A 26,774-nucleotide genomic window follows, 5' to 3' on the forward strand; every position below is an offset into this window, starting at 1 on the left:
ATTCCTATTGCGTCTAACGCTTATAAATATCTTTATATAAGTATTTTATAAATGTAGAATACTAACTACAGCGAGCCGTAACACCACGGTTTTATTTTTATGTTAATTACGGATCCTATTGTTTATTACATAATATGATGCAAAATTATTAAATATAATTCATTTTAATGAACTGATTAAAATGAATTATATTTAATAATTTTGCATAGAGCCGAGATGGCCCAGTGGCTAGAACGCGTGCATCTTAACCGATGATTTCGGGTTCAAACCCAGGCAGGCACCACTGAAATTTCATGTGCTTAATTTGTGTTTATAATTCATCTCGTGCTCGGCGGTGAAGGAAAACATCGTGAGGAAACCTGCATGTGTCTAATTTCAACGAAATTCTGCCAAATGTGTATTCCGCCAACCCGCACTGGAGCAGCGTGGTGGAATATGCTCCAAACCTTCTCCTCAAAGGGAGAGGAGGCCTTTAGCCCAGCAGTGGGAAAATTTACAGGCTGCTAATGCTTATAAATCTGAATGCTGAATCATCGAGCAGTACTTAATAAATTAAATATAATAAAATGAAATTGTTTTTTTTTTTTAACCAATATAATTGCCCCTAGGGGCAACCTAGGTCTCACCTTAGCCCTTCCGCACCGCACCACCTTGTCTAATGATAGCTACGCCACTGGTAAAAATAGTTTCTTAATATTTTAACAGTATAATAAAAGTGTTGGTATATTCGTAACTGGTGGCATTTCATTACGTTTTGCAAAAAAAAACTCATTGACAACTGATTTATAGTTATTATTAAAATGCGTATACTTGGCATTTCCTATTAATCTTAATAAATTGAGAAATAGCTTATCTCTTTTCGAAATTGAGAAATAAGTGTGATTGAAGTCAAATGGGAATACCTTTATAAAGAAGGCCTCATATTTTACTATTATAAAAGTAGGTGTTTACTCGTAATTTGTATTGTAAACAAATACAAAGCTAATAAAGTGTCATAATTGTTTACGCGACATACATCCATCTGAAACAGGTTTTATAGAATGAAAATAACATAACAAAGAATCGTTTTTTGTTACTAATCATAAATGTCCGAATTGAATAACAGTTAATTCATGATGTTTAAACATGCGTATATGATTTTAACTAAAGGGATTTTCAAACACAATCAATGAAGTTATTGAATTTAATAGCATTATGTTTTAGTATTCCTATCTCATTTTCTCGTGTGCGGTTAAAAGGGATAGCAATAGAACTTTCTATCCAATTTCATGTCAATTTGATTCTTTATTTTAGGGATCGTATATTACAGAATAAACGATACTAAGTATGGATCGAAGCAATTATTTATAATGATATTATCATTACCGTTTTGCCCTAGGGCACACGGGGCGCGGCGCACGGGCCTGGGTCCACGGCTGACTTGTAACGTCCTCGATATATTTTATAATCAGTTATTAATATTTTCTTTTAGTGTAACTTGTAATTAAATTTAGTAAGTAGTTAAATATATATTTTTTAATATATCTATATCTAGCTTCCAATCAAACTAAGAGTCTAAAAGCAATAGTAAGAAGCAGGCCGTAAATGTACCATTAATAGCCAAGGCCAAATTATTAGTTAAAATAAACAAGACCTATCATCATTCTAATATAGTTTTAAATCATAAACTAGGTATCTATATGTATAAATTTGAACACAGTATACTTTTGAATTATCAGCTGTTATCGTTGTTTATATAAAAAGCACTAAAATACGTCTGTTATAAAAATATGTTTTAGATTTTATATTATTTTATAAAATTAAATAACTAAACTTAGCAAAAGCTTTGTTGGAGTATAAAATGATTACTCATTCAAAACGTTTGTATTTTTTTTAATATACCGAGATATATTTTGAAAGTGGTTCAATAAAATTAAATAATGTTTATTATAAATCTTTAATAAATATTTTATTAATACGTTTACATTTAACACTAATTATCACAGCCTATTTGTATAGACATTGATATAACATTTCAATGGACTTATTTAAAACAATAATAAACAACTTCTGGTACAAAAAAAAACGATATTATTGAACACCATAATGCATCTTCAACGCTTTTGATATGTATTTTTGAGAACTTATCCTTAAAACATTTACTTTAAATACTTTATTTTGTTATACAACTATACAATAGCCAAAACCAGAATATCTATGTAATTGGTCAGTCAACTCAACGTAAGATGTTTATGCTTCACCTTCTTCTAACGTATCCGGTAGTTTCTTTCCACGCGTGTCTGGTAATATAATACAAAGACATGCTCCGATGAGTGGTACGATACCGAATGCCAGCGGAGGCAACCAAGCACTTGTATGGGCCAAGGTAGCCACAAACGGAGCCACCATAGACCCCACTCTAGCGACAGTGGACGAGAGACCAACTCCTGAATTCCTAACAACAGTTGGGAACAATTCTCCTGCGTATAAATAAACAGTTGCAAATGATATACTCATGCCCCATAATCCGACGCAACCGAGGGTCAAGTGACTGGCTGTAGACGTTGGCACGACTGTGATAAGAAGACAACTAAGACCAGTGACGCAATTAGAGCTCATAAGAGTTATCTTTCTTCCAAGGATCTTGTTAGCGTATATTGAAATAATTGTACCCGGCACCTAGAAAAATATTTTATATTAAAAAAAATGCTAATAAGACAATTCTACTGATATTACACTCATATGTGCGTAAATGTCACATTCGTAAGATATTTTGGCTGCAGCAGTACATGATTTTTTTAAATAAAAAGAAATGTGATAATTACCAATATAGCTGCAGAGATCGCGACATTGGAGAATATGTTTCCCGAGACGTGTCCGATATATTGCGAAACGCCAAAGAAGCAAAATCCACAGACGAACCAATTGAAACAAATGGCGATTGTGCGTGCTCGTAGTCTTGGTGTTCGGAACAGGGCAAGGAAAGAGGCACGTTCTTGAACACTACTGACTTCAACAACCATCTTTTGGATAGAAGATTCTATATTTTCCGTTGGTCGTCCATTCCTGCATTAAACGAAATAAAAAAAAATGTAATAACAAAAAATGCGATCACATTTAAGCAATGTGATGAATTTTTCAAAAATTATAGATTTAAAGGCAAAACAAAACCAATACCTTTTGGCTGCTGTTTTCAGAATTTTGAGTGCATCATCAACTCTTCCAGCGGTCATTAGCCATCTTGGCGATTCGGGAAGTAAAAAATAATAACTTAGAAACAATATAGAAGGCAGTGATATAGCTAGTTGAAACGTGTTCCAGTTTCTTAAAAAGTATCCGAACAGAGGCAGCGTTAAATGTCCGAGGTTAAATGGTATTTGATAAATTATGCCAATCATATCTCTATACTTTGTGCCAATTAATTCCATCGTGAGAACGAAACTTGTGACCATCGTCCCGCCAGTAGCGACAGCCAGTAAAAATCGTAGCGAAGTGAACATGTACCAATTCACTGAATAAGCTGTTGTTACTCCAGCTAAGAGCTGGAGAAATACGGCTGCCAAAAAAGGATTTCGTCTCCCAAACCTGAAACATAATATAACTCTGTGAGCTTTCATAATTATCGCGTAAAATTCAATCTTTCGTTCTGATATAAGATCACTGTGATACCATGTCTTCATACTCTAAGGTTATCGTTTTTATAAAAGTCAATACGTATTAAGTGTAAACAAAATACACGCACTGTTTATAATATTTCAATTACTCATAATACGTTTAGAATAAACTGGTTCTCATGATGTAATTCGATATTTCTTGTTATATATTTTAATAACACGGTATATCTTTTATGTAACTTCCCTGATAATACTTAAACATGAGTTGCTTTACATGCAGGCAATTGGGGCAGTATCCTATTGAATGACATCTGTTAAAGTACTCTCATCCGGGCCCCAAGTGACTTCGACTTGGGAACTTGCGCCGGATGCGCCAATTTATTTAAGATTGAACCCAGCAACCAACGATATCTTTACGAAATTATTTATAAAGTATACCAACCTGTCGGAAAGATGTCCGAACACCATATTGCCAACAAGAATTCCAAGCATAAATATCGTTTGTGTAAGGTTTTTAAGCCACGCTCTGTCGCAGATAAGATCCCATTGTGATATGATTGTGTCACCAAATACACTGTGGTCGTATTTGTATTTGGTGCAATTAGCGAAACATTGGTTGTCAAATGTATCATTATTAGAGCAAGTGTAGCCCATTGGAGGTGCAAGGAATATAATACTCATTTGATGCCAGGCAACGGGGAATTTGACGAGGAATACGACGAAACATATCCATAATTGCCATTTTCCGATTGCTCCTATAGCCTTGGTCATCGGGTCTACATCCTTCTGACTTTCAGCATCTTTTGTCTCATTCTCCAACACTGTAATTAACGAAAACAAATGTCAAAATAAACTTTCTATTAATTGTCATATTTTTTTACTATAATTTATTAAATCATTTAGAACATGCACATATATTTTAATATAGCTCCAAATTGATATGTATTATATAATAATGTGGATTTGTTTTATTAAATAAAATCAAATAAAGAATAAGTATCATGTTTTTTTGTTATATGCTTGTTTTTTTTTATCTTATTTACATCAGACCAAGGAGGTACGTAAAATGTGTTGTGGTTGTCCGTGACTTTTTTTTAAACATAAATTTAGCTAAGGTCAAATTTTGTGATCTCAATCTAATTAACTTGATTTAATCGTAATAATATGTTGCGGAATAGCAATATCATTTTTGTCTCCTTAACAACAAAACGTTACAATACATTTTATTATAATAGAAAAAAAACCGTTATTAAATTACAATTATTTTTTTCAAACCAGTTTTATTCCTGATTTATTTTTGTTATTATTCATATTTATTTATCTATTATTTGTTTTTATTTATATTAGTTTATATTAGTGTGTACACGTAAAATAATATTTTTCTTCGAATATGAGAAGTATTGTAGGTATTTTTGTTGAAAAATTTGTGTTTACTTAAATCAAAAGCTTTTATTATTTTTATTCACTGATAACTCACCTAATTTCTCAACAACACTTAACTCTTCTTCCTTATTAGACATAACAGGTGTCTTTTACGGTTTTTTTTTTTATAAATAACTAGCACAAAATATTTCTTTTAAAATTAAAACAACTACGCAGCAAAAGCGATATTTACAACAGTCGGACGTCGAATGAATTAAGAAATCGGAATTCGGAGGCGCATAGAATTAAAGGCCAAATTTTAATCGACGAAAAGCTTACTCTTAAAACGGAGATATTCAATACACTAGTAACCATAAAATACGAGAGAAATCAGCAGCATTCTTGCATAAAAATTATATACATTTTAATAATTATTCTATTTTAATAGATAATTTTAATCAACGACTTGTTTTTTATTCGTTTCTAGCTTTAAAAAGAAGATTTTGCTGTATAGTTACTAACTATCCGCTCCTTTTACGCACGGATAGAATAGAAGTCTATATAAACATGAATATCGTAATAGGTACTAACTCTTATATAAAAACTCACTAGGCATGATATTTCAGTCAATTCACACAAACCTAATCATTTGCAAACCCAAACCTTCCTCAATGAATCTGTCCATTAGTGAAAACCTGTTCTGTAGTTTGACAGACGCGATGCTATTATTAAATTTTTTCCACATACGTATGTGTCAAAACCTTTTTGAGTTTCATTTTTGTCTTACACGTGTTGATCATACTTGAATCTATTAAATTTATTTAACTGCAAATACTCGTTTGCGTCTTTGTAATGCAACCGTGAAAACCGCAAACGATGCTTGCGCTAAGAAATATCTGTAATAATCTATATTTATATCTATCTATATTTTATGGTCATTTTCATGTAATATTATTTATAGCGTTGCCTGGAGCAGTATCAGTCGGTAATAAGTTAAAAGAATAATTAATTTATAAGGTAATCAAAGACACATTTGTTTATAGATGTAAGAATCCATAATGTCTTCTAATTTTAAATGATTTGGATAATTTAATTTTGCAAGATTGAAGTTCAGAGTATGTTTTTATTTTGGAATATTACAAATCAGTCTGATTAGATAGTCGAATTTAAGCTGTTTGGAGATAAATATTTTTTAAAGGTCGAACTATAATTATAGAGGTTAAGTTTTAAATTAAATGTAAACAATACAAGAGATAAATCTATCTAGAAATTATTAATTAAGTATTTAGGAAATTTAACTAAACGTCTTCGTATTGTAACCAATGTGATTAAAATTTTCTTAACTTATTATTTTTTTGTTAAATTTTACTAATCAAACCAAAATATACTTTATTCAAGGAGGCTCTTATAAGAACTTTTGAATCGTCATTTTACATCAAGCTACCACAGGTTCGGAATGTAGGTTCTACCAATATGTACCAGCAAGACACATTTTCGGCAATCCGTTGTGAAGGTAAGATATCAACGATTATTAACTCTTCATACTTTGTATCATCTATATAAACGTTTATCGAGTGAATAGCCTTATTTTCTTTTATTATTAATTAAAGCTAAATTTTCCTTTATATTAATATTAGCTAAATAATATTTGTTCTTAATAATATTTAGACGTGATTTTATGAAAAAATTAAATCAACTTTAATAAAAATAAAAAATAAAATGAGCTTAAAAAATTATCATCGAGCTATAATATTTTATAGGTACAAGATAATAATATAAACGGCGAATATATTTAGGGAAATAAAATATGCTCTTTGCACTCAATTATTGCGAACGGCTTTTCACGAGTATGATAAGACAGTCATGACCTTTCGCCTCGAGATAATAAACACAAAGTTGATACATTGCCAATGCTGTCTACTCGATACGGCGCGGACAACCTTTGTGTACTATCTAGACGGGACAAGCCTCCGTCCAAGATAAATAGTGTATACTAGCGACACGCTTCGACTCCATGAACTTTTTGAGTCAGAATATCCTTTTTCTTATATTTGAAATTAATCATCATGATTCACTTGCTTTTATTCCGTTGCTTTGTTATGTTTGATATAAAAGTAACTACTATGTTTGCTTTAAATTGCTTAGACGCCTTTAAATATTATTTACATTGTATGATTTCCTTTCGAATCTTCGTCAGTTACGTTCTTGCATATTCCATACCTGTCGTAGTAAAAGTATGCAGTATTTAACATTTTTTAAGCCTCAATTAAATTTATAATGAAAGTAACAGCACGTTTGACGTATTAACAAAATATGTGTCGTTACGCACTACCAAGAATACGTATTAGTTTTCCTTACTTCGTTACAACGTTCGGTGCGCTTCATAAGTTCTGACTTTTGCTTTAAAATCTGACTATTTACGTAAGTACATATATAAAAAAAACTTCATTAGTACAGATCCAGGGCCGGATTAACCATGTCGAGGCCTCTAAGCAATTTAAGTCTGGAGGACCCTTTTTTGGCTTCCTATAATATATTTTTTCTACCAAAACGCAATTTTATTCATAAATATGATTAAAATGAGAGAAATATTTTGCTTCATTTTTATTAACAATTAATTTCTTAAAGCCTCTTGAATAATCCGTCCCTGTTCTCAATGCAATTTAGTTAATACGGGCAACGAAAACATAATAATGCCGCTTGTAATCACTATAATTGATATTTATTAGGTTTGGTTTTTAATATATTTTGTTTGAAGCATGAAATGTATTAAGTAAAATCCTAAATGGTCTCTCAACTTATTGGTGGTAATTGTTATGATTACATACAAATAAACTAAATGAGTAATATCATTGGACAGTGTTACCAGTATATACCATATATCTATGTAACGATAGAAATGTACCCAATGGATTTTCTTATTAGCAACATTTCTGGAACCATACGATTGATAATTTTATAGTGTTTGGGTATGTGCCTGTTCTGCCTATGATATCTAGGCATTAATAAGTATTAATTTGTAGAAAAATAAAGATATCTATTCACACACTAAGAAGCGCCCCTCCACTTTAATTATTACTGGCGTGTATTAGTATGAGTAAAAGACTCTCGTGCTTGAAGGATGTCGTAGTGTGTGTAGATACGGTAAAAAATACAAATTTGATTATATTTGTAGTTTGTAGTTTATTTCATTATAAATTAAATCATTTACTTTCGGCGCATCCCCTAAGTGAGTAAATAGATCTCTACAAAAGGTCGAACATTTTGTTGTCACAGGATTTTTTTATTAAAAATAGGAGATAGTATGTTTTTTGCCATGCCAACGGAAAACATTTTGTTTAAACATTTTAAGAATTAAAAAATGTTTTTTTTTTTAATAATAAATTATTTTTAATCTATTTTGATTTCAAAGAGAAAATATAATTAAAACATTGCATTTTTGTGGGCAAGCAATCTGGTGGATTACGAAAAATTTTTGTATCGCAAATCTGTATAAAATCGTTTTATTTTATGCTGGAGCTTTCCAGTTTCCACACAAAAAGAGAAGTCATTGAACTCGATTCTGAGAAATATTTTATTATCGGTAAATTAGTTAAAAATGCCAGTTTGCAAGTTAAGGCCAGAGTTCTTACATGGGAAAAACGACAAGAGTTGTTTGTTGGTTCTTTTGTCATGTTTTGTTTTTTTATTCGTTAATCAAGAATCGAGTTTTAAAAATGATGAGTCTTTAAAACATTTTTATTTATGCTTTGCTTTTTGGTTCCATGTGTAAATGTTGATCCAATTCCATCAAAACGATTTCTACATTTTGCACACAACATACAACCTAGATATACTACATGGGGTAGACCTAATCGTTTATAATGTTTAATATTAAATACAATTGTCTTTCTCTATACTTGCGTGTCGAACGTGAACGCGTGTTGAATGTATAGAGAGACACCTACATTTCGTTGAAATTAGACACATTTACGTGTCTTCACGATGTTTTTCTTCACCGCCGAGCACGAGATGAGTTATAAACTACTGCATTAAGCACTACTGAATTTAAGTACAATTAAATTCAGTAGTGCTTGCCTGGGTTTGAACCCGCAATCATCGGTTACACACGTTCTAACCACTGGGCCACCTCGGCTCAATTTTCGGATTCGGATTTTTATTTTTTTACTGAAATATTTATGTTTTTTTTTTGTTAATCTTGGAATAATGATGATAACCTTATTTCATATACTTTGATAATATTTTACTATTATTGTTGTCTTTTAGTTCACTCCATGTTTTAATGCAACAGTGGAAACTATTTTGGCAGATGTTAGAATTATTTTGGTATTAATTGTATGTATTATACTATGCTGTATGTTTCCCTAAAATAAATAAAAAAATGTTTACCGAAGCTGCGAAACCCCCTCACGCGAGTCTCTTCGCATTTGATCGTTTTTCAAAGTACATTTAGACTGCTAAATTAATTAATTTTGGGTTTCGTTTCAGATGGTTTTCTTTTTTTATTTATTGCGGCTTAAGGCGTAACATGTTTATTTATTAATAAGTTTATTTTTGTGTAAAGAAGTTGGAATTTGTTTACAATGCGTGATATAACGTGATATATTCTTATCGTGTATAATAGTTTAATCTACAGTTTTATTATTAAATAATTGTCTATTCTCTAATTTATAAATGCATAACTAAGGACAATAATAGACTAACGTAACAGGTCACTAATTGTAAGGTCTAGTACCAAAAACCAAATATTTTTTGTTTGAATATTGGTAACGATTAAAATTATTTGTGTTGTCTTAATAATTTGTTATTAATTTTAATGCATTATTATCCTTGTTCAATCATAACTGACGTGGGAACGGCAAACGATTAATCATGACAAAAATAAACAAAACAATCTTTAATTTGCCAGTATTTTACTACAACAAAAAATCTTTATCTGAGCGTTCGGTGTCTGGACGTTAAACTGGAGGTTAAACTAAAATAAATATTAAATACTTGGCCTAGATAATAAGGGTGATGAAATTGTGTGACCGTTTACATAATGAAAGAACAACATTAATTATCCAACGTAAAACAAATGACATGTAGGTATATACTATATGGGATGTATTATTATTGATATTTAGCCTTTTTGGCATAGGAATATGCCTAAAGGAGTCCTCAGTTATTGATATTTTATTCTTTATTTTAGTATTAGAGATGGCCCATTGGCTAGACCACGTGAATCTTTCCAAAAATTTGCGGTTCACACGGAAGTTTATATTTATATCCAGGCAAGCACCAATGAAATTTTCAAGTGATTATTTTTTGTTTTTGATTTAGCTCGTGCTCGGCAAGAAGAATATCTTCAGGTGAAATATATCAAACTGTATTTTAGCAGCGTGGTAGAGTAACCATGAACAGAGTAACAAACCCAGCCGTGGGAAACTAGCAAGCTGGTACTTTAGTTATTTTACTTTATTATATAATGTTATTAAAATATGACGTTTCAAAAGTGCACTACGTATTTTATTATGACAAATAATGATACATCGATTTTGACACCGGTGGCTATTCTCAAAGGGGACAAATAACTTCGTCTTAAATGCAACAAGCGCCAGGGTGCAAGCAGTGGTCCCTCTAATAAAGACTTCAATTATCCAATTGCGATAGTCCTAGACTTGACCATCTACGAAGATGCGCTTCCAATACCAGCGACAGACGGGCCTGGAGAATTACTAAGTGCGTAGGATTAGAGCGAAATCAATACTGAATTCTAGATTCCGGGCTGATATTGTGAATTTTTAGACAGAAAAACCCAATAACTTTTTTTTCGAACCCAGTACCCCGTGACGTTATAAGCCACCCACTACACCGACGACGCAGTCAGTATAATAATACATTGCGAGCGTAACAGTATTTTATATTTGTTTTTAATACTTATAGTGTAATAAATCAAAGATAATATACATTTTTTTGTTCCCATCAACATTTTTTATAGTAATTTCAATGTCGATTAAATTTTGTGGGAATCTTTTTGCTTCACGGATGACGAACGATGTTTAAAATGAATATGTTTTGAAAATTTACGATGTAATGTTCGAATATTTATTTATCATTTTCAAGCAATATTAAAAGTACATTTAATTCGTTTTGAAATTATAATCACAGCGGAAAGTCTTGAAATTTAATGTATTATTATTATCAAACCACATTAAGTGTCAAGAAGTTGACATTCAGCGTGCGGAACTGCGGATATATATTGTGTTTCCGGAGTAGCAAATAGGATGAAATGCGACGGACAAGTGCTTAGAAGTTCACCTTGTTTTGATATATTTCAAGCAAAATACATATGTTTGTAATACAAATAAATTATCTCTTACTTCCTATCATATTCCAAAGAAGTTTCGTTGATGTAAGTCAAGAAAGTCGTATGTGATATAAACCGAGTGAGAAAAGGATTCCCGAAACTCAGCTCATAGTTATAACTAGCTAACTATATTTTTAATATATTATTCTTTTATCATAAGCAGACTCGTAAAAAAATTAATTAATCTAATGAAGTACTAAATATCCTTAATAATAAAGTATTTATATGTTCCTAAAATTATAAACAATTAATGATATATATTTTTATTACAAATATTAGTATAAAATTAACTTACTTTTATGTGATCCTTTTAATTCGTGATAAACACAAAATATAACTTTGTCACACAAAACGGCGAGAAAACGTGTGCCGCAGCTGTTCGGGCTGCGCTCAAACACGTATTGGCTGAGGAGCGTTTTGTCACTGTATATACGAGGAACGATCCTCTGTGACGAAACTGAGGAAAACCTATCTACCTCGGATAATGTGCACCCACCCGTGGAGATCAAAATCTCAAACGATAATCGCACCTATTGCTGAGACGAAAAGGTCGTATATAATAAAACATTAATTAACGAGACTTATATAAAATCGTGCAATTATCGACCTAAACACAAGTGATTATATCTATCACATAGAGCAAGCGTATGAACGTCGTTGAAAAATACCATATTTTAAATACAAGTTTTGATATTTACGTTCGGATATATATAACGTAAAAACGCACGGGATTTTCCCGTCGATTGGTAAATACATTTTTTTCATTCTAATATGAAAAACAATTAATAAATGTCATTTAAATTTAATAAAGTCTGGAGAATTATTTATGTCTATTGAAATTATGATAATCGTCGTTATTTTCAGTTGGTAGGGTTGGTAGGCTTCGTTTGGTTGGGTACAATGCACTTAAAAAATATTCTTCAACAAACATCAATACCCTACTCCCATTGCTACGTTCGATTAGTAATAAGCAAGTGTATTTACTGGTGTAAGGTATATAACATCTTACATATGGTTTGGAATCCCATTAATGGGTATATAACAATAAAAATAAAGCCTTTATTTCCTAATAAATTGGAACTTGACTTAAACCGTTTTTCTTTTTATGACTCGGCTAATAAAGGCTTTAATTTTAATGGGGAAATAAGTGATTTATTCTCGAAGTACCGGCATACAGTATTTTTATCACTAATGACGTTTTGGGTGTTATTTAGTTACTATTAATACTATATACTTTTAGTATAGTTTTAGTAGTGATTATTATTACTCCATCGAAGACTCTTGATATTGACAAGCCTTTTGGAGTACTGTCAAATATTATACAAACTAACTATATATGGGTATATATATGAACATATATGTACTATTAGGCGGCTGATTGGCTCGTCTTCTCTTCCTAAGATAAAAGTCTGTGTATGGTTTATAATCTAGATTTAGCCTTCCTACCTTATATTTGTCTCTATCTAGATAAGATAAGACTAAAATATCATCTGAGCTCCTAAATTTATTAATGGCATATTAAACAGAAAACAATTGTAAGATCACCGCCCGAAATAAACCACACTCATTATGTTAATATTGTTTCTTATATATCGGCAGTGGCGTAGCTAGGTGGGTAAGGGCCCCGGTGCATAGAAAAAGAATCAGGCCTTCGCCCCCTCTTTAACGTATATTAGCATTCAAAATTATAGATAGTAATAAGAATGGGATACAGGATACATATCATTAGTAAGTTAAATCCATACTTCATCTCTATTCAAAGCTCTTTTCATAGCTTAGGTTAGAGGGCCCCCAGAGCTCAGGGGCCCTGGTGCACTGCACCACCTGGCCCTACGATAGCTACGCCACTGTATATCGGATAACTTGTCCAGCGCGTTACAGACAAATAAACACTAGGAAATATAGCCGTATGTTTATTTATGTAAACGTAAACAGAATGTCAATAATCGTCTAACTGAAAACCGGTATCAAATAATTAAGAGCTTAGATTGCTTAAAACTTGATTTTCCTCATAAAGTTCTTAAGGCGTCAATCTAATTTGGTAAGGCTTTACGCAATTTATTTTATTTTCCTTAAGTTTATCCTTATGCCGTTATATTACGTAATGAATGAGCGTAAGTTTTAATTGATTTGATCTATTAATGTTAGACGGAAAAGTCTATTTCCATCAGATCAGACGTTTATTGACTATTGCGCACAAGTGTGTGCGAAAATACAGATGCACCCTTTATTCATTTAATCTTGTAATCTGATGGGACGGCCAATCCGACACCACCGGAGAGTTCAGGCACAGGAGCAACGGCTTTATGTGCTTCCGAGACACGGGTGTATACACACTTCCAACTTCCGACTCCGGTCATTTACTCCGGAGAATTTTCGATAGAAAAAGTTTTTAATACCTGGGGCTTGAACTGCGGATGTATGTCTAGCCACTAGACCAACGAGGCAATCAATCCATCTAGTGTAAGAAAATATTCTACGCACTAAATGTAAGTAGAAGTATGACCGATCCGATATAATCCGATCTCTACCTCAGTACCCACTAGGCTATCGTAAGAGGCGAGTGTTATTTCTATTTTGATATGGAAGCAGACTGGCAAATGTTCTACCTGATGGTCAGTGGTCAACAACGCCAACAATGGAATCTTAAGATGTTATGTCCCTTCTGCCTGTAGTTACACTGGCTCACCCTTTGTACCGGAACACAACAATATTGAGTATTACCGTTTGGTGATAGAATATATTTTGAGTGGATGGTATAAGTACCATCCACTCAAAATACTAATAATAAATACACATCATGAGATGATGTGCTAGTACAAAGTCCTATCAGCAAATGGATACAGTAAAGTACAGTACAGTACAGTAGTGAGGATGATTTATTTTGCGTCTATTAATAACGTCTCAAGCCTGTGTAGTATGTTGGTCGGAAAACCTATCAATTAGAAAATGCATCCTTAGTATAATTGTCATCGACGAGTGAGGTATTAAATAATCGGAATTCTTATTTTATCCGTTACAGTTGCTAAGAGATGTTTTGCGCCGAATCCAAAGAAGCGGGAAAAGGGCAAACGTTGTTAAATGGAAAACTAGACTGGAAAATAACTAAGATTGAATTGAAGCATAGTTCTCGTTCAATTGATTTCCTTATATTTTATTTACTGATACGTGTTTTTATAGAGTGCATGCTCTGACAAATTTTATATACGATTGTTTTACATTGTTTCAAAGACACTTTGAAAACAGATGTGTAAGAAATATTAAACTAGGTAGTTTTACAAAGCGATTTTATATTACTTAAAGTTCATGTAATATAATTACCATTTTTTTTAATTTTTATATTTTATTTTAGGGAAACAATAAGATGACACTTATGGCATAATGTACAGTGTTACATACATCAGCTAAGTTTCTACTGATACGTCTCAATATAAATTTGTATTTGTTTATAAAAATTGTATTTTAGAATGAAAACAAGTCAGACGTACTTCTGTATAAATAAAAAATAAAAACTGAGGCACAATAACCAGGCCCATCTTAATCTAGGTACAGTGGGATGTAGGGCGTGCAAAATACCCGTGCACCGCTCTTTAGGGGGCTCTTCTCCGATAATGTCAAGTCTTGGTAATTGCTTTACAGAAGGCCTCTTAAAAATCTTTTTCGAAACAGGGACTTGCACCCGGGAGCTTGTTTTGCTTAAGACGGAGACGACCACACGTTTGTGCGCAAAATGTCCAAGAAATAGAGGACAACATAAAATCATGTAATTAATTTACAAATGCATTTATATCTCCGAATAAATAATAGCAATGCTTACTTTCAAAATTTATTATTTATTTAAGTAGTTAAGACTTTTATAAGTACAGTAAATAACTTTCATCGATTCGAAAATCAGTACCAAGCAGATTTAACGAGAAAAACTAATATTATTCTCAGAAATTATTATAGAAAACAAATAAACTTTTTAAAATGAAATTTATCGACAAAAAAAAGAACAATGAATATGAATTTTAAATTCAACGTAGACAATTATCGATTCCGTGTTCTTAACTCTAGGAGGGTTAAAAAAAAACTAATATCAATTTAATTATTTATTGCAAATATAAGATTTTATCTAATATTCAATAAGATTTATCTTATAAACCCTTTTGCCTAATTGGTCACTTTACTCACGATACAAGTTTTAAATTCCTTATTTCAAAACGTTCAAATTGCTTTTATACAAAGTATCATTTAACAACTAATTGATGAATCTCTGACCAATTTCGTACCCGTTGGCTCCAAGAAGACTTGAAGATATCCTCGAGCTCAGTCGAGCCATGAGCTGAACAAAGCACCGTGGACCACGGTTATTTTATATAGACACACTATCTCACAATTTTCTCGTACTGAAGATAGCCATCACAGATGTTTTTGGTAAGTAAAAATTGCACATAACCCAATATTACCACCCAGGGTTAACTTTCTTAAGGTTTTTTGAAGTGAAGGACCTGTATAATCAACTTATAATAACTTAATGTTATACTGTCCTCGGGTTTGAACTCAGGACCTCGGGATTAGCGGTTTTATATTTAATCTTCTAGACCAACGGGCAGTCAGAAACCACAATTAATTAATTGTTAAACGAGACGATTCTAATACGTAGCCTGTTAATATTTTAGTCACATAAAAAACTTACAATAAATCACACTTAATAAAAAAGCAATTTATACCACAATTTTGTTTGATTTTTTCCTCAACATATTTAATTTAATGGCAAGCTTAAAATATAAACAAAAGGTAAAACAGGTTTAACATCATATTCAAAGACGATTTACTTATTTTTTTTAAATAATTACATGTTTAGTGTCAACAATATGACGGAAACGACTGTTATTATTAATCTGTGGCAATGTGATCAAATAAAATACGTATAAAAATATACAAATTAACGCAATCACAGCTTGCTCTTACATCAGTTTTTAAAACAAGCTTTTTAGTTTTCGATGAATACAATTCATAATCTTATTTGAAATTACAAGTGACAATAAAGAATTTAATAACCCCTATCTACTTACTAAACTAAAGGCGGCACTACACTGGGCTCAACGTGTTCGCGGAGCGATACGCTTTGTGTGACCAAATATTATATCATTGCAAATAATAATTACATGTAATCCGCAAATGTTTGCCGAATTGGTCATTTATAAATCAAAGACGGCAAATGAGGTACAACGTTACTGAGACAACCAAGCTTGGATGGTTGGCGCAAATATTGGCCTTAAATTTGACTCTTGGAGTGTAACTGAAAATCAACAAGTGGACGGAAACACGTATGTTGCCTGCGTTATTTGACATATTTGTGAAAATATAATCAAATAGGCTCTACACATTGTCGTATTCGGACGCAAACACGCTACGCCATATCCATGCCGCCGTACAAAGTCACACGATAAACATATCAAATTGTCTTTAAATAAAACGAACAACGAAAGCACTCCTAATTATATTTTCGAAGATTCGATTGTTTGGATCGTCATACGTGTCGTTAACAACAAAAAGTCCGACCGACGAAAGAAAACTTATTTATATTTTCTTATTTATTTCCATATATAATACCGTTATTGACGGAAAAGAAAAAGTTATTTTTTCGGAACACCTCGTCAAAGTTTCATCACAATCGGCTCAGCAAAGTAAAAAAAAATGTTTGAGATTATAACATTTAGTAAAAGTTAGTAGGACACAGTCATACGCGACACTAAATCTATTGTAATTCTTCGTCATTATAAAGTTACGGCATCTCTCAGCGGTCGGACATCATCGATTGAATCCATAAAAGTCTAGCGACATACTCCGGAGTTTGTACGAATTATACTAGATGAAAACCTCAGAGGAAACGTTCTCATAAAAAATAGCTTTGTATTATTTGTCTGTGGTCTTTGTAAGACTTCCTGCCAAATGTTGATTGAAGATGTATCGATTTATTTGTAATAGAAACTCTGAGAACATTCGTTACGTTATCTCGCAATGATCTCAATTACAGATTAAACGCTTCCAGTTGCTTATTTCACGGTACTTTTCCACTGGAATGTTTGCAACTTTCCATAAAGTCACCAACATTTACACAATATCGTATAATTTGTCTCTCTCTGGTTTCGTATGTGGCATTTGTCAAGCAACTTGTATTTTATGTTTAAATTCAGTATCAATTGAAAGTGCGACAAAGATAAATGCTTACGACAATTACGTAATAATGACTGTATTTTTACATTTGCGTCATATAAAAGACAATTATTGTAATATGACTGAATGCCATTATATCGCCGAAATCGTTGAATATGCCAATTGTGCTAAGTCATATACCGACTTACAAGTAAATGAGATTCGCGAAATATCATTAATCAAATAAAAGTTAGTAATATCAATGAGAACACGTACATACTCTACTCTTAGTAAGTAACTAACTCACCTAACCCTATTCCATTCTTATATATATGGTGTTGTAAAAAGTGCCTGAAGATAGAAAAATATTAAGTGTGTCAGATAAAAGTGTTGGTTTTAAAAAGTTATTCTTTTTAGTCAGAAAAATATATTATACAAATTCGAAGATCCGAAATACTAGCTCCGCTAATTTAATTACGCTATGACTATATTTGGCCTAATTTGTTTTTTTTTTTTTAATTCAATTAATTTATAATAATGAGACGAAAGCTTTAACGTTACTGGAGATTTCACGCAGGTTTTTTTCTGTAAATATTCTTAGGTCAGATCACACTCCTTATATATATTATAAAACTAATTGCAAAATAATTGATTTGTAACTAAAAATATTAAAGAAGTTATTTCTTCTTTCATATTTTGTATAGAATCGACTAAAATTGCTTGCCTTAAACATATTTTGATTAAATCATGAGCAAGGCAATATTAACCTAAAATATTATTCAGTCAGACAACATTCACTATGTTATAAGATCTTATTACAAATGACATACAAAATTAAAAAAAAAAGAAATAGCTGTCACTTCAAATTTTTACAAAATATTTTTAAATATAAATTAAATAGTTTTGTTACATGCATAATACTTTTGACACTTCCAGATCAAACGTAGCAACAAACAATTGTAAAATCACATTACTCTAAGAATATATAAATTGCTATCCAGAGCCATTAAATAATAAAAAAAAAAAATCACATCACTATTTTTCATTATCTAACTAACATTAATTACACTAAAAATTCACAATTTTATTCATCACAATAATGTGCATAATTTTCAAATTCTAATTTCAATTTTTTATTCGCCAACTTTTTATAAAATTTGTGCGACGATAAGAACACGTTCATTTCGAAAAGTCTGTGCCTGTTAAGTACAATAATACCATACTATTATGCTATTGCAATACGATAAAATTCGACATCAAAATTATAAGCACAAAAATACATTAATAATAATATCATAATTATTTCACATGTTTACATGTACATGTTTCTTATTTTTAGTCAACAATGCATGATTTACATTGCATTTTGGCTTAATACAATCAAACGCATATCACAAATCTTAAAGTAAATAAAAAAAAAAGTTTTTTAAATGGTTTGACATTTCTAAAAATAAAAAAATACACATATTAATCAGAAGGTTTTGAAATTCAATAAAAACCTAAAAAAATTTGACTAAAACATATCACTAATTATTATATAAACAAACAATAATGAAAATATCAAACATTGAATAGATTCGGAGAAAAAAAATATTTATTCAACATGACTTCATAGAGACTTCATAGTATGACTTATGAGATAATCAAATAATTTGAAGGATGTTATTACAAAACTTCTGATAATACGTATTTATAGAAAACTTTTGTTCATTATCTTTTTTTTTATAATAATTTGCCAAATATATTTTTTTATTGGCCATTTAGATTGTTTAGGTCAAATGATAAAATTATCATATCACCGAGTAGACAGTTTGGTACTTTACAGTATATAAATTATGTGTAGGTAATCATGAACAAATTTCATTCCAATTTAAAAGATCTTATAATTAAAGAGATGTTCATACACTTTATACCTTTCTATAATTTTAAGTCGATTGCCACTTATTTTAATAATAAATATCCTTAAGAAATATAGGCACCATTATTATTTAAGGACGATGGAGATCAATGTTGATTTTATGACACGTTTACTTTTTTTTTTACATAGGCAAAGGGGATTATCTCATGAGCGTAAATTAAATGCCAAAAAAAAATTAAAAATGAATATCCTTATAAATAAATACTGAATGATTATTTCGATTCATGATGCACTTTTACAGCGACTTCAGTCCAAGCCGAAACACAATCCCCTTTCGCGCCATTATATCACTTTTTTTTTAATACTGCAATATAAATGCAGCAAAGTATTACGATATAAATTCAGAAATCATTAAGCGTGTCTCTTTTACGAATAATTGCATTAAAAAATGTTTTATATAGAGATTTTTATAAGCTTAAGAATATTCTTTGTGGATTCTGTTTTTTTAAAGTATAATGTTTTAAATGCAATTATTATTATTAAAATCGAGTACATTTTACATAATCGATACTTAACATAATTACGAGGCTTCTTGTTCAACGAGCGCCGCTTGAGACAATGAGATCTGTTGAGACCTCGGCAGCGGTCTCACGAGGAACATTTTTATACATGGTGCTAATAAATATATTAAAACCGCTGCTGCTATAATTGATATGGCACATAGAGTCCACTGAGCTGCCTTTATAGACACCGCTACGTCGGGGACAGGTTTTGTGAGTTCGCATAGAAGTGTCAGGGACATGGAATAGTTATGGGGTCCCGTTATACGCGCTTTCGGTCCACAGTTGGATGGTTGCCAGCCGATCCAACCGGCTGATCTATTGAACAGTACCTTGAAATTGAAAAAGAAGAGCTATATTGTGTAGTTTATTAAATTATTGGAATTCATAACTAACAAATATTAAACAAAACTCAAATATTTTCATTCAACATAAAAGTAAAGTAAGTAAAAAGGTATATGATTTGTTATTGATTACAAAGTTCTGAAAGTAACACCTCATATCTGAGAAACACCGGCGAAAGAAACTCGGTGGGATACATAAATATACATTTATTAATATTCGTGTTTAAATTGATTAATAATTAATTTTTGAAATGGCCTGAAAGTGATCTTTTTATTCTCAAGGCTTGGTAACATCTTTGAAGTCGTTAATGTTATAATAACCTTTAGTATACATTCTCTAACGATTTATTTGAGCGCTACAATAGAAAAGTTTGAACGTTTTCTGGGACTCTGTTGTAAAGCGTATATTATTACTATTCTTACGCAGTCGGGTAACAGAAGTAACAAGTTTACGTTTATTCCTTTTTATTAAAAGCGTTAATATCACAATTTTTATATATCAAATAGATCTATTGATTTTAAGTTATTATAAATGGCAAAATTTTCTTACCTGTAAACCTTCCATGGCTGTATAACCTAGTACAGTTTCCTTTCCGCCAGCTTCGAGTCCTAATTTGTAGCAGAATTCCGAAACGGTACCCCCTTCCCCGCTGTTATTACGAGCTGTAACGACTCGCATGAAATTCTAAAAAAAAATATATATGTTTGTATGAATAGACATATAAATCAGATTAATATATATAGTATGGAGAAATATGACAGAACCAGAATTTTTATAAATTGGTTTCATCTTTGCAGTGACGTCAAATAATTGATATAAGAAATAGGTGTGAAGTTTCGCTTCTGCAATTATAATTTAAGTAGCGACCCGCCCCGGCTTCGCACGCTGTTACTAAATACACTACAGAATGTCTTACAACGTTCACAGTTTTTCAATCGTTAGACAATACAAACCGCTATGTCCCTGCGTTTTAAATCTGTAATATCTTCGAAAATAATCATTTAAATTATATGCTGTCAAGGGCCTCATTGATCTGTATTAAATGGTTTAATGTTGTATTGCTTAAAATCGCTTCGAAAATAAGCCATTATTTCTAGTAAAAAGTAAAGGATAATAAATGGTTATTGTGGGTTATCCATAAGAGATAGACATATACCAACGCGGATTTTTTTTGAAGAACTTTTTAAGGTACACAATATACAAATTTTTTTTTTAATTATTTAGTAGGGTTCAGCCAGCGTTTGCAATGTAAGCGCAAAAAAATGTGTTTATTTACGACGTAGCTTTAAGCGACTTTGTTTTCTACTATGCAATGGTTTAAGTATCAAGATGATCTCGACAGACTATAAGTATGATCGATTGAAATAACAGAAGACCTGAATATATAGACAATTTATTTAACATTAAACGGACATCATATAATTGGTCGATACCTACATCTTTGATATTTTATATCAGCACGTCGGTAAAGTTGTTATTGTAACTTTGGAAGTAAAAGTAAAGTTGAGATAAGTATTTAAGTGGAGTAGTGTTGTATTATAAGTTAAGTAACAGCCTTTAATACTGTTGCTACCCACTGTTGAGTTAATGAGATTAATCAGTTAGATAAAGACACTGGAAATGTATAAACAAACCTGCGGTGGAATTTCCAGTGTGAAATACTGATTATCCGCGTCCGTGCTCAGAAGATCAATCGCTATTGACGGTAGTGACCATTCTTGAGGTTCGGGCCAACAGGCAGCCTAAAAAAATTATTAGGTTAGATCTCTTCATATACAGGCTGTTTCATAAACCAAACCAATATTGCATGATGAGAAAGGCATGTTTGTTATGACTTATATTTATAATAATAACCACATATGTCGATTTTCTAATTATTAAGTGGCCTTACTCGGTTCAATTTAGTCCCCATAATCAGTTAACCAAAACCAGCAGACATAGATAAATAATCGATTAAAATCGAAGCGATTTATATCGTTTTCTTTCGTAAATCGTTGATCACGTGATATTTATTTGTAATTCATACAATTTGAAAAAAAAAACAATTTAAACATTGTATAATATACTGCGGCTACAAAACTATATCAATGGAATTAAAGTAATTAATATTTTACCTCTCCATGATACCAAAATTCATCTAGAATAAGCATATTCGAAGTTTGAGCTGCACTGCGGAGTTCATTCACCACCTTAACAAATACAAAAAAAAGGAATGACTATGACACGTATTGTCAAAAGGTAAGAGAAATTTCATTCGAAAAATAATTTATCCGATATATCTTAATCTATTAAATAAGTCTGGCAAATTGTAGTCAGACAAAACAATAAAAATATATTATAAAATATTTAGTTTTTTACAATAATTTTTGAAAAAAAAAAAAATGGTACATGTTATGGCATATGTATGGTATGGTAATGGTAGATATTCTACTACCAAACAGCAGTATTCAGTATTGTTGTGTTCCAGTTTGAAGCGTTAGTGACCCAGTGTAACTACAGGCACAAGGGACATTTTTAGCATTAGCATTAGCAGCCCGTAAATGTCCCACTGCTGGGATAAAGGCCTCCTCTCCCTTTGAGGAGAAGGTTTGGAGCATATTCCACCACGCTGCTCCAATGCGGGTTGGCGGAACAAGGGACATAACATCTTAGTTCCCAAGGTTGGTGGCGCGTTGGTGTTACAACACCAGGAAGGGTTATTATTTCTTACGAAGCCATTGTCTATGGGCGGTGGTGACCACTTACCATCAGGTAGCCTATTTGCTCGTCCGCCTAGCGATATCATAAAAAAAAAAAACATTATTGTTGGCATTTCAAACGATTACTATACATGAGTTATCCTCAAGATTTTTTCCTTAACTGAAAACGATTTCAATTATAAGCACAAAAAAAAGCAAATGATAGATGTCTTTGAGATATGCCATAGTCGAGATCTTTCTGCATTACTAACAGTTCGTAAGTAATATTAAAATATAATGTATATCATATATTTGGTATAAAACATTTTACTTCCTAATTGGTTAAAATCACTTTTTTTTTTAAAAGTTCCGACCATAGCCTAATTATTTAAAATCTTGACCAATTACATAACATCAATTCAATGACAAAGTTGTTAATACTCTTTACTCATACTGTAATCAAAATTTGGTATTGGCGTTTAGATAGACAAAGTTATAACATTGAAATATTTACCTCCCTGAAGACCATGTCTGGTAACCTTATATTAGTAGTACCGCTGTCAACAATACTCTTTTCCTCATTAAGTTTTATACATGTTTCTCTATAATGGTTATCAGCGCTGTCATTTATGGTTTGGTTGCTCTCAAATGATTTCAACGATGTATTTGTAGACTTGTTCATAGGGGTCGATATTCTGACAGCTAGAACACCGACTTCGTACCATCTTTTCCGTAGAATAGGGGTACGATATATAACTCCACTTTTCGAAGATGTCATACTGTCATCTGAAATTGAAAATATTCATCATCACTATTCAGCCAAATGTTATAGAGGGCGATCGTTCTTTAAGGTATAACAAAGTAGACTATGTCCTCTCCTTGGGGTTGAAGTTTGCTTCATACCAAATTTAATCAAATTCGGTTTAATAGTATAATTGTGAAAGCGTAACAGACGGGCAGAGTGACAGTTATTTCCGCATTTTGTAAGATTAGTGTGATAATACTACCACAGAATCATATGGAGTCACAAGGGTAATTTATAAAATAAAGGTCCAAAAATGTCCTGTCGAGACAGGTTCACTGTTGACCTACTTTGCACTGGTGGAGAGCCAGTTCTTATAGAGCTTTATAAGAAAGTCATACAGAATACACAAATGCCAAAGCAATGGACAAACGTAACACATTCTGCACAATAAAGAGGATGTAAAAAGACCTAACATAATATCTATTGTCACATGTTTATAGGCATTTTGTTAAAAGTAATCATTAATCCAATCATTTGTAAGCTAGACAAAAGCCATAATAATATCTATATACAAATTGTAAAGCAGTGGATGGACAAATGCTACAAGTCCAATCATCATCATTTTTGCCTTTGTGGATTGTACTGTATAAAAGCTTCTGACAGTGTAGAACATAGTTTTGTTTCACACTTTTCATCAAGGCAAAATCGACTCTCGAAATATTGTAATAATCTAACGATTGGTGATGATGCTCTGATCAACCAAGTGTTGATCATGCTGGGAGTGCGACAGGGTCACATAATTATCCCAAAACTGTTGTGTGTGCTTCAATGGCAGCCATACATAAAATTCATTCATTCATTCATTCATTCATTCATTCATTCAAGTTATATGAGTATTTATTATACTCACCAAACATCTCAAATTTCCCATAGTGTGTGGCATTCGTTATGCTCTGAACACCGCATAGCTTGAGTTGGAAAGACATTGGCTTGTTCAAATTTTTTTCAACTGAGTCCAACCATGATCCGACTACAACATTCTCACCCCAAGCACCTACAGGTAAATAAGCCAAGCCAAGAAGTCCCTGAAAGAGTTAAAATTCATTTCAATAATTATTATCATTATAATCACCTTTTGCTATTGATATACAAAACAAAAAAAAAAAATTCCTAACAGCTGTAAAAGCTAGCGTACTAGCTGTGTGAAAGTTTCATTAAAATTGGTCCTGCCGTTTCAGAGAGTAGCCAGAACAAACAGACAGACAAAAATTGTAAAGGAATCTTATTTTGGTATATGTACCGTGTATACAAACATATGGATTTAGTAAAAAGAGGTTACTTTAATATTACAAACAGACACTCCAATTTTATTATATGTTTACATTGATTAATAGACAAGCTTAAGAACATTTTCCCGAGTGAATTGTCGTAAGGATAATGAGATGTAAATAAGACAAAGGTTATTTATTATTTTGTAGTGTAATATTCAGTAAAACCTCATTATGTTATTATGGATTAATAGGCAATCGGAAAATTCAAAATCATGAAAATAAATGCAGACTCACCATGTTATAAAATGTATGTTGTGTAACAGAATTACATAGAATTCATTTCGAGCACATTAAACAGCAATTGTAGATTGAATATGAATTTATACAATATATGTAGCATTCTTATTGAAAATTTGTTTATGATAATATGTTATTTAGTCTTTTCATAATATTGTTTGTCTAATGATTCTATTTCGGTATTAGTACAAATAGTCTGATTTATTAACCTATCTATCTTTTTGTTAATTTTATAGTCATTTGCACTAACTTTTTTTTCGTAATTGAGAAGAATACTATACCTGCCATCCTGAACCGTTCATGAAAAACTTATGACTCTTTGTTATGAGAGCGATATCACACCTCACTTCTGGTACTGATTTCAGGGATGAAAATTTTACAAGATCTGATGCTAAGTGGCCAACCCATGTCCCTTGAGAGTATTTTGCTTGCACCTATGAATATATACAATACAAATAAGAATTATTAAAATAGCAACAGCATCTTAGTTATAATGAAATCGTATAATCTTTTAGAGTCTGTATTTATAATTTATATATAATTTTTTATGTATATTATAATTATTATTTCTGTTTACTTTGTTTTATCTGTTTCCATTACAACACAAACAAAAATTAAGCTTTTAATACATTTTAATTTAATATATTCTAATTGTACATTCATCCATGTTAATTAAATGTTGTAATAAAAAATACAATTATTAATTATATCATTAAAATGTAAGATTATCCACTGTTTTTGTTAATAAATTATTAATATATTTTATAACAACAGATGTTATTAATCAAATATGTGATAGAAGCACCAGCTTGAACCCTTACAAATGCAATAGATATCACATGTCAGGTTAAGACAGTTTAATTTAAAAATAGCTATTAAGGATTATTGAGACATACCTCTTTACCACTGTTGTTTAAAGTTGTAGAATTTTCAGAACGGAAATATTTATTACTATCTTTTCTAGCATAAGAAGCAATAGCCAGTGTAGTGCTGCCTGTGTCCACTAACACACTTAACTGAAAAAAAAAAATTGAAATTGTATGTTTGATGGCGAGTATCTTAATTTATTGAGTAAACATAACAGATGACATAGGTTACTAAAAATATATTTGTTACATACTGATGTTGTTTTGAGCACATTTACCTTTTGTTCAGGATGTCCAACGTTAATTTCCAAAGCATAGGCTTGGCCAGCGTCCCCATAAAGATTAAATTCTTCGCAATAAGATTTATTCAAAATAATGAGCAGAAAAAAATAACACAAACTTGTTATAAACATTATTGCTCGCAGATCATACTGTCACGAAACTGTAATTATAAAATTTATTCATAAGATTGGCATATTCACAATAGCTAGGTACTTTATATTGAAGACCTAGCACTACTTTTTGTCTAAAGATTTTGAGTGGCTTCTATTGACTGCGTAGACTCAGCAAACTCGAGTTTCGAGTGCTAGGTACTCCATGTAGGTACCTACTATACTTAGCACTACATTTGACAGTTGATGTCAACTGTTTTTTAATTTATTTCTCATCTTAGAAAAGTTAAGCGTATTGCAACATACAGCCTAATGTC

At 31.5% G+C, this 26,774-nt stretch overlaps 2 protein-coding genes across 2 annotated transcripts; both read right to left on the reverse strand.

The window, feature by feature from the left end:
- Positions 1-1,962: 1,962 nt before the first annotated feature.
- Positions 1,963-11,828, reverse strand: LOC125066866 (organic cation transporter protein-like). The gene is made up of 5 exons (XM_047675165.1): positions 11,600-11,828; positions 4,036-4,414; positions 3,157-3,564; positions 2,805-3,045; positions 1,963-2,658 (listed from the first exon to the last, which is right to left on the reverse strand). Coding segments are annotated over exons 1-5 (1,458 nt in total). The 5' UTR covers positions 11,601-11,828; the 3' UTR covers positions 1,963-2,229.
- A 7,201-nt stretch (positions 11,829-19,029) lies between these two features.
- LOC125066778 (beta-secretase 1-like) lies at positions 19,030-26,686 on the reverse strand. Its single transcript, XM_047675045.1, has 9 exons — positions 26,344-26,686; positions 26,096-26,215; positions 25,481-25,633; positions 24,542-24,716; positions 23,401-23,672; positions 22,323-22,397; positions 21,843-21,950; positions 20,758-20,892; positions 19,030-20,195 (listed from the first exon to the last, which is right to left on the reverse strand). Exons 1-9 carry the CDS (start codon positions 26,476-26,478, stop codon positions 19,884-19,886), a joined length of 1,485 nt encoding a protein of 494 aa, XP_047531001.1. The 5' UTR covers positions 26,479-26,686; the 3' UTR covers positions 19,030-19,883.
- Positions 26,687-26,774: the final 88 nt, after the last annotated feature.

Source organism: Vanessa atalanta, chromosome 10 (assembly GCF_905147765.1).
Source record: "Vanessa atalanta chromosome 10, ilVanAtal1.2, whole genome shotgun sequence".
In the NCBI taxonomy this organism is placed as follows: domain Eukaryota; kingdom Metazoa; phylum Arthropoda; class Insecta; order Lepidoptera; family Nymphalidae; genus Vanessa; species Vanessa atalanta.

Bases quoted from the DNA above. Each gene is read 5' to 3' on its own strand.
- LOC125066778 (XM_047675045.1), bottom strand. From the start codon at position 26,478: ATGTTTATAACAAGTTTGTGTTATTTTTTTCTGCTCATTATTTTGAAT. The intron at 24,717-25,480 runs GTATAGTATTCT...TAACTCTTTCAG, and splicing joins TGAACGGTTCAGGATGGCAG to GGACTTCTTGGCTTGGCTTA. The intron at 23,673-24,541 runs GTGAGTATAATA...TTTCAATTTCAG, and splicing joins TGGGAAATTTGAGATGTTTG to ATGACAGTATGACATCTTCG.
- LOC125066866 (XM_047675165.1), bottom strand. The intron at 3,565-4,035 runs GTTGGTATACTT...ATTATGTTTCAG, and splicing joins TTCGGACATCTTTCCGACAG to GTTTGGGAGACGAAATCCTT. The intron at 3,046-3,156 runs GTATTGGTTTTG...CGTTTAATGCAG, and splicing joins CTGAAAACAGCAGCCAAAAG to GAATGGACGACCAACGGAAA.